Genomic DNA, 13,926 nt, shown 5'->3' on the forward strand with positions numbered 1-13,926 from the left:
GCAGGGGAAAGTGCCCGGGGATGGGGTGGTTTGGGTAGGAAGGGACGAGTGGACCAGGGAGTTACGGAGGGAGAAAAAGTTTTATGTAGATGAAGAAGAAATCCCTTCTATAATGGAGAAACCATTTCAAAGTTTGGGTAGATGGTATAAAAAGCAAATTGCATGACACTGAACAGGTTCAGCAACTTAGAAAATATGTTATTGACATGTTAGAAAGGATAGAGAAGTTAGGGCTACCCGGCAAGTTGAAGTTGTAGTGTTTACAGTTTGGGCTATTCGCATTGCCAGGTCCAAAAACACTACATGCAAATCTCTTCCCTCGAGCTTGGCTGTCTGAATCTGGCGCCATATTGCTCTAATGTGTTCTAAGCAACCTGCAAAACCTGGCAATCTTACTTTCTGTACTGTGGTATCTATTAAGATGTTCCTTTCTAAATGACTTGCCAGCCTCTGTGCCACTATGTTTAAGAAAATCTTGCCTTCGACATTTAGGAGACATATAGGCCTAAACTGACTTAACTCTGAAGAAGTTCCAATTTCTATCCTGCCCTTAAATATACTTGGACTATCTCCGACATCTCCCTCCCATTTCTGGACCTCACCATCTCCATCACAGGAGACAGACTAACTGACATCTACTATAAACCCACTGACTCGCACAGCTATCTGGACTACACTTCTTTCCACCCTATCTCCTGCAACAAGTCTATCCACTACTCCCAATTCCTCCGTCTACGCCGCATCTGCGCCCGGGATGAGGTGTTTCACACTAGGGCATCAGAGATATACGTCCTCATTCTTCAGGAAACGGGGCTTCCCCTCTTCCATTATAGATGAAGCTCTCACTAGGGTCTCTTCTACATCCCGCAACTCCGCTGTTGCTCCCCCTCCCCCCATTCGGAATAAGGACAGAATCCCCCTCGTTCTCACCTTCCACCCCAACAGCCAGCATATCCAACAAATCATCTGCCAACATTTCCATCACCTACAACGGAACCCCACCACTGGCCACATCTTCCCATCCCCTCCCCTTTCTGCGTTTCGCAGATAACCGTAGAAGACTGCAGATGTTGTGGTTAGTGTTGTGTAGTGTTCAAGAGCTTGTCGATTGCTGGGAAGCTGTTCCTAACCCTGGTGGCCAGGTGTGAAACTTCTTCCCAATGATAATAGTGAAATTAGAGTGATCCAATGTAGATCTTTGATGATATTAGTTATGTTTTTAAGACAGCACCTGCGACAGATCCCTTTGATAGTGGGGAGGTCAATACCTGTGATTGACCAGACAATGTCCACAATTCTGTAGTGTACTTCGTTCAGGTTTTGCACTGTTATTGTTACCTACTACAGACCTCCTAACATTTGATTTTACAAATTCATAATTTTGATGTCCAAAATTCAGAATTTTACATCAAAATTCATAATATGGCGCATAATGCAACTTTTCAGCAAAAAAAAGTATGTATGCCAAATGTGCATAGGCGTTGTGCTACATGTGTGAAAAACGACATTTCCAACAGTCTGTAGTTCTTGGACTACATGTACAATGTCAGGCCTATCATGAGTATATTCTGCTATTTATAGAAAGGTTATTGAACAGAAATACTTTTTAACAACACAAATTGTTTTGTTTTTTCTATTTTACCTTTTCCTTACACATCCCAATTCTCTTGGTATTGAATAAAAGAACAATGGTCATAAGTTATGAAGAAAGAGTTTCATTTAAAACTGCACATACCTAATTTCATTGAAGACATACTTGCTCTAGTGGTCTTCAACAGCAAATCACAATGATCCATTTCCTCCCCCCCCCTACTCCCCTCCTCCCTTTCCCTCCACCCCCACCTCCCAAACCATATCCTGGTTTGTTTCTATTGCTGCTTCCTTGATATTCCTCAAGGGCCCTGTTAGATTTCATTTTCCTAAATCTTACATATGCTTCCTTTTCCTTTTTGACTACATTTACAATATCTTTTGACATTCAAAGTTCCTTCCTCACAGGAACATGTTGGTCCTGAATTCTGAACATCTGGTCTTAAAATTGCTCTCGCATGTCAGAGGGGAGAGATGCTGCCTGACCCGCTGAGTTACTTGAGTACTTTATCTTTTTTCCTACATGTCAGATGTGGTCTAGCTAATAATAGCCACTTTCAATCCACACTGCCCAGCTTCTGTCTAATATTGTGCAATTGCCGCAACCTTATTGGTCTCCGACATGAGGATTCTAGTGTGATATCTTCTGACATCTGCCATTATGGCATGGGAACTTACAGCTGGATTTTTTGATGCTCGGTCTATGACCAATTACTCATCAGAGTTACCAGGGGAACTAGCTCAGTTTGCAGCATACCTTAACTGAAGGTCATTCCATGATGTGTCACTTACAGACATGGGAGATAATTCCTTGCTCCAGACTTAAGTGCCACTCTGTTAAAAATTTGGTAAATGGTGGACTATGCACTTAATTATTTGTGATCGTTAGGATTACAAATACAGGCATGAATTTGGTGTTTGGCTGCTTGTGCCTATTTCCCCACTCCGTAAGACCTTGGCCGTTCTTTTACTTCAGTGACCCTCTACAACACCAACCCCATATGTGTTCATTCATTTATTATCCCAAAATCTATCCAATCATTGTTTTCTAATGCTGGGACAAAGGGTTGTTCGTACATTGTTCCTGGCTTTGCATCGCTTTTTTACTCTGCTCGGGCACAGTCCCTTATTAAATTTGGTGCCAAATTTAGGCTGAGAATGGGGTTGAAGAGGATTAATAGATAAGCCATGATTGAATGGCGGAGTAAACTCGATGGGCCGAATGATCTAATTCTTGTATGTCTCATGGTCTTGCGATCACCTCATTCTTTGTGAATTTCATCTTTCCTTTATTTTCCTCCTACTTTGTTCATGTGAAAGACTTGCTTCCCTTTAATGCCAAAATACTTCATTTTTTAAAAAGTATGCCCAATAATCTGCTTGATCCGCAAAGTAGTTTTCTAAGCTACATTTAATTTTGCCATGAAAATCCTTCCCAGGAGGAACCAACAGCAATGATCATGTTAGCCACATTGATCACTTTCCCAAATGTCTGACAGGCATGTACTTCCCTTATTAAAACTTGTATTTTAAAGAATGTGTTTTATTCCTCTTACTGCTTTCTTCATCATTATGAGGTTGATGGTTTTCTTGCATTTGTGGTTGGTGATAAAAAAGATTAAATTTATCTGTGCAAAATAAACTTAGCCAGTCGGGCTGGATTTCCATTATATGCCTTGTTCATCTGGTGAATATTAATGAATAAAGTGACTGGGATTCAAGTCCACAGTTTCCTGAAAGTGGCAACAATGAGGTGGTAAAGATGGCAAATGATTGTTTGACCCTGTGGCTGCACAGAGTTGACCGCTTTGATTCCTGAGGGGTCCCACTCTCTTTCTAGTTACGCTTTTTCCCCTTTAAGTATTTATAAAATCTCTTAGGACTGTCCTAAATGCTATCTGCAGAACTATCTCCGAGCCACTTTTTGCCCTTCTGATTTCCTTTTTAAGTTTGCTTAGTTTTAATTTAAATCCAAAGTTCTTAGCTGAAACGTTACTTAATTTGTACGTTTAAATCAATTTTCCACAATATTGTAATTTTTATTAGTGAATCGCAGGATTTAAATGGGACCCCAAGGAGAATGGTTGGCTGCTGGAACAAGCTGGTGGTGGTGGTGATGTTGGAGGCAGATATGATTCTGGCATTAATGAGACTTTTGGTTAGGCATATGGATATGTAAGGCTATGCATCACGTGGCAGGCGGAGGAGATTGGTTTAACTTTGCATCATGTATGGTGCAATGTTCTATTCCATTTCATGCTTGCAGTTTCTCAGAATCCAATTTGTCCTATGATAGATTCAATCAGTCCATTCAATTGTCAACAAAGTGATAGAAGATTTAACCAACAATGGTATCAAACAGCACTTTCTCCCCACTAGCCTCTGATGACCAGTCAGTGTTTTGGACAATTATCATCTCTCTATGCCAACTTTGTTTTGATAATTGTAACCTTAGCTTCAGAGCTTATCACAGCTTTAATCCAAACATGTACCAAATTGCAGAGGTGACTGGAGAGCAGTTGCTTTGGACATCAAGCCACTATTCGACTGAGCATGGAATCAAGATGTGGTGAAACTGAAATCAACTGGCATCTTTGAGTTCCTCATTTACTCTGGATTTTTTAGTTATCCACTATTTTGGCAGTTTTCATTGCTATTGTCTATGGAGATGGGCAAAAATGATTTGTTTAATTTCTTGTCATATCCTTATTCCTCAATATAGTTTCTTACTCAAACGGTAAATTACCTACATTAACTTTAGTTAACCATAGTACAAGTACAGCACAAGAACAGGCTCTGCCTGTCCGTGGGTGCGGGGGGAAGAGAGGGGAAGTTTTGTTGCCTCCATCACAGTGAGGGGGTGTTTGGAGTCACTGTGATGGATGTTTGTGTTGGGGTCGGGTGTCCTGTGTTCTTTTCTTTTTTGCTGTGTTTTGTGTGACTGCTGAAATTTCGCTCGGTGTTGTGCCGAGTGACAATAAAGTGTTGTTATGTTATGTTATGTTATGTTATATGATTTACCTTCTCTTATTTACCTGCACATAATCCGCACCCTTCCACCCCCTACATAGGTTTTTAGTTTAGTTTAGAAATAGAGTGTGGAAAAGGGCTCTTCGGCCCACTGAATCCGCGCCGACCAATGATCACCTATGCACTATTTCTATCCTACACACTAGGGACAATTTACAGAAGCCAATTAACCTACAAACCTGCACATCTTTGGAATATGGGAGGAAATCTAGCGCTTGGGGAAATCCCACGCTGTCACAGGGAGAATGAACAAACTCCATGCAGACAACAAGCGTAGTCACGATTGAATACGGGATTCTGGTGCTGCAAGGAATCAACTGTAACCAGTTGCCCCACACATATCTTTAAAATTTTGTCCCTCTCACCTTAAAGCAATGCCCTCCAGTATTTCACTTTTGGGAAAAAATGTTTTGACCATCTACCCAGTCTAGGCCCCTCGTAATTTTATATACTTCAATCAGGTCTCTCTGCAACCTCCAGCCTTTCAGAGAAAACAATCCAAGTCTGTCCAGTCTCCCTGAGCTAATACCCCCTATCCAGCTATCACTTTGCTAAGGAAAGAAAACTGCAGATTCTGGTTTAAATCGATGGTAGATACATAATAATAATAATAATAATAATATATTTATTTTATATAGCGCCTTATCACATGCTCAAAGCGCTTTACAAATACATTTAACATAGAGACAAACAGACAAACTATCCTGACGGAAATGCGGCAAATACTCAACGCCAGCGTCCTCTCACGTCAGGGTCCGGCAGCAGACATCAAAAAGCACAAGACACACAGATACAATTTTTTACACAAAACAGCCATCACAGTGATTGCTCTAGGCACACCCTCACTGTGATGGAAGGCAAAGTCTTATCTCCTCCTCATTCTTCTCCCGTGGCGCCACGAGGCAGTCGAGGCTCCCAACCCCTTGAAGCCCCCACCGGGCGATGTAAAGTCCCAGGGCCGAGCCACGCAGGGCGATGAAAGTCCTGAGCCCCCACCGGGCGATGTAAAGTGCCGCGGCCGAGCCACGCAGGGCGATGAGAGTCCTGAGCCCCCACCGGGCGATGTAAAGTGCTGCGGCCAGGCCACGCAGGGCGATGAAGGGCCTGCGGGCGGGTTGATCGTACCTCGCGCTTCGGGGCGGTCGAAGCTGCTACGGCTGGAGCTCCCAAAAGCCGGTCGCCAGCCAGGGACCTGCGAACTCCCGATGTTGCGGTCTGCAGGGCCCACGGCCGAAGCCTCCGAGATGGTAAGTCCAGGCCCTGCGACTGGAGTCTTCGAGGTCGATCCCAGCTGGAGGCCGCCGACTCCACGATGTTAGGCCGTAGCGCGAACGGAGATACGACACGGTAAAGGTCGCATCTCCGTTGAGGAGGAGATTGAAAAAAAGGTTTCCCCCAACCCCCCCACCACCCCCCCACATACACAGAATTAAAAATAAAACAAAACGTACATTTAAGAACGACAATGACAAAAAAACACAACAAAAAAAAACGGAGAGACTGCCGGTGAGCCGCAGCTGCAGAACACAGCCACGCCCCCAATAATGCTGGAGTAACTCAGCGGGTCAGGCAGCATCTCTGGAAAGAAGGAATGTGTAACGTTTCAAGTCGAGACCCTTCTTCAGACTGATGTCAGGGGAGGGCCGCGGGACAAAATAGGATGTATTCGGAGACAGGGAGACAGGAGAACTGGGAAGGTGGAGGGGATAGGGAGGGAAAGTAGGGACTATCTGAAGTTAGAGACGTTTACACCCCAGCGGTATGAACATTGACTTCTCTAACTTTAGATAGTCCCTGCTTTCCCCCTCTATCCTTTCCCCCTTCCCAGTTCTCCCACCAGTCTTCCTGTTTCCGACTACATCCTATCTTTGTCCCGCCCCATCTCCTGACATCAGTCTGAAGAAGGGTCTCGAAGTCTCGAAGTGAAATGTCACACATTCCTTCTCTCCAGAGATGCTGCCTGACCCACTGATTTTGTGTCTACCATCACTTTGGTAAACCACCTCTGCACCCTTTTCAAAACCTCCACATACCTTGCAATGGGTGACCAGAACTGCATGCAATACCAAATGTGGCCTAAACATGGTCCTTTAAGGCTGCATCATGGCTTATTGACTTGTATTCAATGCCTCAATCTATGAAAGCAAGCATTACCTTCTCCCCAAAACCCACAAACATAACTGCCCTGGCAGACCCATTGTTTTTGCCTGTGCCTGTCCCACGGAAATGATTTCCATGTACCTCGACTCCATCGTATCCCCCCGGGTCCAATCTCTCCCGACCTATTTCCAAGATACATCACATGCCCTTCGTCTCTTTAATGATTTCCCCCACTCCCTCATCTTTACTATGGACGTTTAGTCACTCTACACCTCCATCCCCCACCAGGAAGTCCTTAAAGCCTTTCTTCCTCGACCGCAGAACCATTCAATTTCCCTCTACTAGCACTCTACTCTGCCTCGCCCTCAACAACTTCTCATTTGACTCCTCCCACTTCCTCCAAGCCCAAGGCATAGCTATGGGCACCCGCATGGGCCCCAGCTATGCCTGCCTCTTTGTAGGGTACGTTGAACAATCCCTGTTCCAGGCAGGGATCCCCAAACAACATCTCTGTTACATTGATGACTGCAGTGGTGTTACCTCCTGCACCCATGCAGAACTCATGGACTTCATCAACATCACCACCAATTTTCATATTGCACTCAAGTTTACTTCAACCATCTCCGACATCTCCGTCCCCTTTCTTTATCTCACAGTCTCCATCTCAAGAAATAGACTACTGACTGATGTCTATTACAAACCCATTGGCTCCCACAACTATCTTGACTAGACTTCTTCCCAACCTGCTTCCTGCAAAGACTCCATCCACTCCTCCCAATTCCTCCATCCACGCTGCATCTGCGCCCAAGATGAGGTGTTCCATACTAGAACATCCGAGTTGTCCTCATTCCTTAGGAACCAGGGGTTCCCCTCTCCCATCATAGATGAGGCCCTCACTCATGTCTCCTCGGTACCCCGCAGCTCCGCCCTTGCTCCCTCTCCCCCAAGTCAAAATATAATTGAGCTTTGGTGCACATATCTGTGTATTAGGTGCATACTATTGAACAAACAACTCAGCATTTTTACCCAGTTTTGTGGGAATATATACAAACAGTCTGCTTCCTGATCAAGTGTACATTTGCAGAAGTATACAATCCATGTTAAGACTCGTACTCAGATCGGAGATTACTACTTTGCTATGATATCATAAAACTGGACATTGGCCATTTTGGGTAAGCTTCTGAGCGTAAGAACAATCCTGCTGCATTTGTGAGAATATTATAGGAACAGTCGCTCTATTTATTCTCACTACATCAAAACATTTGCAGTTTATCCTTTGCCAAGAACTGCAAACAGTGAGGCTGCTACTTTCTATCCACCTTCTCCATAATTCATATGATTTTGTTAAGTCCAGGTTCAGGAGCAACTTCTTCCCAACAACTATCAGGCTATTAAAACTACATCCTCCAAATAAGCTTGGAATTACACAAACTTGGGGACGTGGAGGCATTGTTTTTGTCTTTGCACTATTGTTTGTTTTTTACATACTGATTTGTTTTTGTTTATTGTGTTTACAGAGTAATACGTATACATATCTGTTGTAAGATTTCATTGTTCCGTTTGTGAAAATATGACAATAAAACACTCTTGATTCTTGAAGTTGTTTGATCATCTAAATATCCATTTATTTAGTTTCATTTGGTTTTTTGATGGTCCTCCATACAGATGCTCTGCACTTGGATTGTCTTAAAACTCAGCAGCTTTTTGAGACGATCATTATTTGCTTTAACCTGTTTTTCTGAGATTTATTTGTGATTTTATAAAAAAAGTGTGATTTTTGGAATATATCACAGGACTCATTTTTGATCTGTTTTTATTTCCATTTCTTTGTAAAATGATTGGTTATTTTCATATTCCCTGTGAACTGCTAATTTCTATAATGTTCAGAAAGTTAGTATTGTAAATGTTAATTTGTAAATTAATAGTCTATGGCATAGAATTGAGGCATTGCTCCAGAGAGACATTGCTCCAGTGTTGTCCTTGTGGAGTATGCTCGTTCTCTTCGTGACATTTGATGTTGTGGTTTCTTCCCACATCCCAAATATGTGTTTTAAGTTAATTAACCTCTCTAAATTGGCCCTTGTAGATATGTGGTAGAATTTAGAGGAAGTTGATGGGAAATGTGGAGAGAATAAAATAGATTAGGGTAGGATTAATGCAAAAATAGATGTTTGATGGTTGGCAGAGCATTTGTGGGTCGAAGAATCACCTTTTATGCTGCATCTCAATGACTGATTGTTTGATTGAAATCTATAGTTTTATAAATCGGTTAACAAATCCAATCATTAATTCTTTGTATATTTATTTTAATGGTTAATGTTTTATATTTTCCTTGAATATTGTGACTCTTAATTTTGTTTCATACATTCAAGAAGGCAGAGTTGAATTACTCCCTTGTTAGTTACAACAGTGAACTACTAAAGTCATTTAATATTTTTGTGGGATTGCAGTAAGCATAATGTGCAATTGCTGCCTCCAAGTGGACATATGTAGCTATTCATCGTGCCTGCTTACTTGAAATTTATTTTATGTCTCGACATGGAAAAATAGAACAAAAATAGTGTAACGGGTTGATACCTACAATATAAATTTGGCCTCGTTCCAGCTCTAGTCAAAACAAATGACTACCTTTTGGGTTGACTTAATTACTAATAGTGGGTCTCGATTCTAAATTGCAAAATTGTTTCCAGGATATGACCGAAAGGATGCAGTCGTAATGTGGGCAAGTGGGAGTGGAGTAGATGGTTAAAAAGGCCAGCGTACACCATTGGAAGGGCAGGCCAAAAGTCATGGTGGGAGCAGAATTTAGAACTTGTTCTAATATAGAGATAGGTTGTTTGGAAACAACAGGAAAAGATAAGTTGTGTTTATGTTTCCATGCAGAACTGCATCAATACTAATAATTGAACCCTGGCTAATACATGCTATTGATGTTGGGGACACATCTATTCATAATCAGTATTGATGAATCTGCTGAGTGGGTTGTGTAATATTTTCACATTTACTGAAGGTGGGTGCTGCTTTGCATGTGAGGAGAAAACCGAATGCCTTCAATGAGACGGGAGAAATGAATTAATACTTTATTGTCGCATGTGACAATTCACAGGGAAATTCTTTGCTTGCATACCCAAGGTATGCAAATAGTCGCCCATAAAGGGCTCAATATACTCACAATCAGAGTGCAGATTGATTTCTGGAATGTGGAATATGTCTTTGGATGAGAATTTAAGCAGGCTGGGCCTGGATATGGGTTTAGAGAAATGAAGTATGATTTCAGAGTTAACACTTGCATTAGTGGCATCGTCCAGAGCGAGCAGTCACTGGTTCAAAATCACAGAATGATAATTCAGGATAGTGATAGGAAGAATTTTCTTCACTCAGACTGTAATGAATCTTTAAAATTCTGTACCCAAAAGGGCTGTGGAAGCTTGTGTATTGGTGGTCAACCAGAGATTACTACATTTGAAATCCTGTATTATCACATAGAACAGTATAGCAGGCCCTTTGGCCCACAATGTCTGTGGCAAACATAATGCCAAGACCATCTCTTATCTGTGTGCACATACTCTATATCCCTTCATTCTCTGCAGATACACATGCCTAACCAAAATTCTCTTAACTGCCACCATTGTATCTGCCTCAGCCCTGCACATCTCCTTTAAACTTTGCCCCTCTCATCTTAAAGCTCTAATATTTGATTTTTCCTTCCTGGGGAAAAAAGGTTCTGCCTGTCTATCCTATCTTTGCTTTTGATCAGCTGAGCAAATGGGCAGTGGTATAGTTAATGGAGTTTAACTCGAAATAGAGAGAAGTATTGCATTTTGGGAGTCAAACAATGATAATGATCTCCTTTGACTCCTCCCACTTCCTCCAAACCAGAGGCGTAGCTATGGGCACTCGCATGGGCCCTAGCTACGCCTGCCTCTTTGTCGGGTACGTCGAACAATCCCTTTTCCAGACGTACACTGGCCCCATCCCCGAACTCTACCTCCGCTACATTGACGACTGCATTGGTGCTACCTCTTGCACCCATGCAGAACTCACTGACTTCATACACTTCACCTCCAATTTCCATCCTGCCCTTAAATATACCTGGACTATCTCTGACATCTCCCTCCCGTTTCTGGACCTCACCATCTCCATCACAGGAGACAGACTAGTGACGGACATTTACTATAAACCCACCGACTCGCACAGCTATCTGGACTACACTTCTTCCCACCCGATCCCCTGCAAAAAGTCTATCCCCTACTCCCAATTCCTCCGTCTACGCCGTATCTGCGCACGGGATGAGGTGTTTCACACTAGGGCTTTCGAGATGTCCTCGTTCTTCAGAAAACGGGGCTTCCCCTCCGCCATTATAGATGAGGCTCTCACTAGGGTCTCTTCTACATCCCGCAGCTCCGCTCTTGCTCCCCCTCCCCCCACTCGCAACAAGGACAGAATCCCCTCGTTCTCACCTTCCACCCCACCAGCCAGCGGATCCAACATATCATCCACCAACATTTCCGTCACCTACAACTGGACCCCACCACTGGCCATATCTTCCCATCCCCTCCCCTCTCTGCGTTCCGCAGAGACCGTTCCCTCCGTAACTCCCTGGTCCACTCGTCCCTTCCTACCCAAACCACCCCAACCCCGGGCACTTTCCCCTGCAACCGCACAAGATGCAACACCTGTCCCTTTACCTCCCCCCTCAACTCCATCCAAGGACCCAAACAGTCTTTCCAGGTGAGACAAAGGTTCACCTGCACCTCCTCCAACCTCATCTATTGCATCCGCTGCTCTAGATGTCAACTTATTTACATCGGCGAAACCAAGCTGAACACCTGCGCTCGGTCCGCATTAACAAAACTGATCTCCCGGTGGCCGAGCACTTTAACTCCCCCTCCCATTCCCAGTCTGACCTTTCTGTCATGGGCCTCCTCCAGTGCCATAGTGAGGCCCGCCGGAAGTTGGAGGAGCAGCACCTCATATTTTGCCTGGGCAGTTTGCAGCCCGGTGGTATGAACGTCGACTTCTCCAACTTTAGATAGCTCCTCTGTCCCTCTCTTCCCCTCTCCCTTCCCAGTTCTCCCTCTATCTTCCTGTCTCCACCTATATCCTTCCTTTGTCCCGCCCCCTGACATCAGTCTGAAGAAGGGTCTCGACCCGAAACGTCACCCATTCCTTCTCTCCCGAGATGCTGCCTGACCTGCTGAGTTACTCCAGCATTTTGTGAATAAATGCTAATGATATTTTGGGTCCGAACCCTCTTCAGAATATTGTGTTTAGCTTTGGCACCATGCTGTAGTAAGGATGTTGTTAAGTTGGAAAGATTGCTGAGAAGATTTACAAAGATGTATCCAGGACTTGAGGTCTTGAGCTATGGAGAGAGGTTGGGCTGGCTAGTGCTTTATTCCTTGAAACACCGGAGACTGAGGAGTGATCTTATTGAGGTGTATAAAATCATGAGGGGAATAGATAGAGCGAATGTTCAGAATCTTTTACCCAGAGTAGGGGAATCAAGAACCAAAGGACATAAGTTTAAGGTGAGAGGTGAAACCTTTAATAGGAACCTGAGGGGCAACTTTTTCACACACTACATAGTGATGGGTATATAGAATGAGCTGCCAGAAGAAGTAGTTGGGGCAAGTACAATAACAACATTTCAAAAATATTTGGACAGTTACATGGATAGGAAAGGTTTAGAGGGACATGGGCCAAACACGGGCAAATGGGATTAGCACACATGAGGCATCGTGGTAGGCATGGATAAGTTGGTCCAAAGGGCATTTTTCCATGCTGAATGACTATGACTCTATGACTTCACATTTGCTTGGATAAAACTCAATCTGCCACTTATTCGCCCATTTCTGTAGCTGATCTCTATCCTGCTGAATGAGATGTCCTCATTCTTCAGGAAACGGAGCTTCCCTTCTTCCATTATAGATGAGGCTCTCCATCCTATCCCCCCTGGTCAAATCCCTCTCCACCTTCGTCCAAGACACCTCACACGATCTTCATCTCCTCGATAACTTCCGGTTTCCAGGCCCCCAATCCCTCATCTTTACCATGGATGTCCAGTCACTCTACACTTCCATCCCCCACAAGGATGGTCTCGAAGCCCTCTGTTTCTCCCTCGACCGTAGAACCACCCAATCCCCATCTAATTCTAAAACCTACTAAACCTTCAGTGACAATTGCCCATTTATACATATTTATAGATATAGAAGTTTAGCACAGCTATGATTGTGACATGTACTGGGTGGGGTACAGCATTTTAGTTTATGGAAAATGTGATGTTTTTAATAAAATGTTATATTTTCATTTAGAATTAAATTAGGAAGGGATTTCAGTACTCAAACATTGTACTTTGTTTTAATATAATAATTTTGATGGAAAATTCAGCCGATCAAACATTCAAAAATTTGCAATTTATATTATGCAGAAACATTCCCTTGGATTCTTTTATGTGCAATATTTAGGATTTGACTTTTAAAGCATCTGAATTATTTCAAAACTATTACACAAGGGACTAGTAAAATGGGAGTTTATAGTAATGGTTTTGAAGACAATTTTTGCAATGTTAATTTAAGTTTACTTTATCAGCTTAGTTGAATCATGGAAGATAAATCTTGTAAAATAATTGTCCTTTCGTCTTGTGGCAGGTAGTCATGAAGCTCATGTCTTGACCATGAACTTTCCTTAGCACTGCTGTGTTGGATGGTATAGGAAGCATGGACCTGACAAATGGACAGTCGAGCACGATATATTTTACAACCACAGCTTCAGAGGTAAGATTTTGTTTAGTTTATTAGAATAATGTGATCGATGTTTGTGAATTTTTATTAATTATATTGTGTGAATTATGTGTTTGTCTTAATTTTATGGGGCAGTCGTTTCTTCCCATTTATTTTCAGGGGACCACTATAAACTTGAGTATTCTGTAAAAGTTTGTACTGCCCAAGAAGGACTCTGAGGATTCTCTTGGCACAGTGTAAAATTTCTGGCTTCTGGACAGAAGATTTGCTCTGTACTTTTTTCCTACTTGCAGCTGCCTTGAGTTGCATATCATCACTGATTTATCAACCAGGTGCCCGAGGTGCACAAGACTTTAAACAAACCTCTTTCTCTTGCAAATGTTTTTACGCCAACTATTACTGTGGCAGCAGAAGTATTTTCTGTAAAATATGCACTGATTTCTCCATTAATACTCTGTGTCCT

General features: G+C 42.9%; 1 protein-coding gene across 5 annotated transcripts in view; it reads left to right on the forward strand.

Moving 5' to 3' along the window:
* Positions 1–13,926, forward strand: part of ralgps2 (Ral GEF with PH domain and SH3 binding motif 2) — a 252,065-nt gene that overhangs the window by 37,322 nt on the left and 200,817 nt on the right. For 3 of the 5 annotated variants that reach the window (XM_078407415.1, XM_078407420.1, XM_078407416.1), the window contains exon 3: positions 13,371–13,496. In XM_078407415.1, the coding sequence (XP_078263541.1) occupies positions 13,440–13,496 (57 nt within the window). In that variant the 5' untranslated portion in view covers positions 13,371–13,439. The remainder of the gene's footprint in view (positions 1–13,370; positions 13,497–13,926) is intronic. The other 2 variants (XM_078407417.1, XM_078407419.1) reach the window with 1 other exon arrangement.

This window comes from Rhinoraja longicauda, chromosome 11 (assembly GCF_053455715.1).
Source record: "Rhinoraja longicauda isolate Sanriku21f chromosome 11, sRhiLon1.1, whole genome shotgun sequence".
Taxonomy (NCBI): domain Eukaryota; kingdom Metazoa; phylum Chordata; class Chondrichthyes; order Rajiformes; family Arhynchobatidae; genus Rhinoraja; species Rhinoraja longicauda.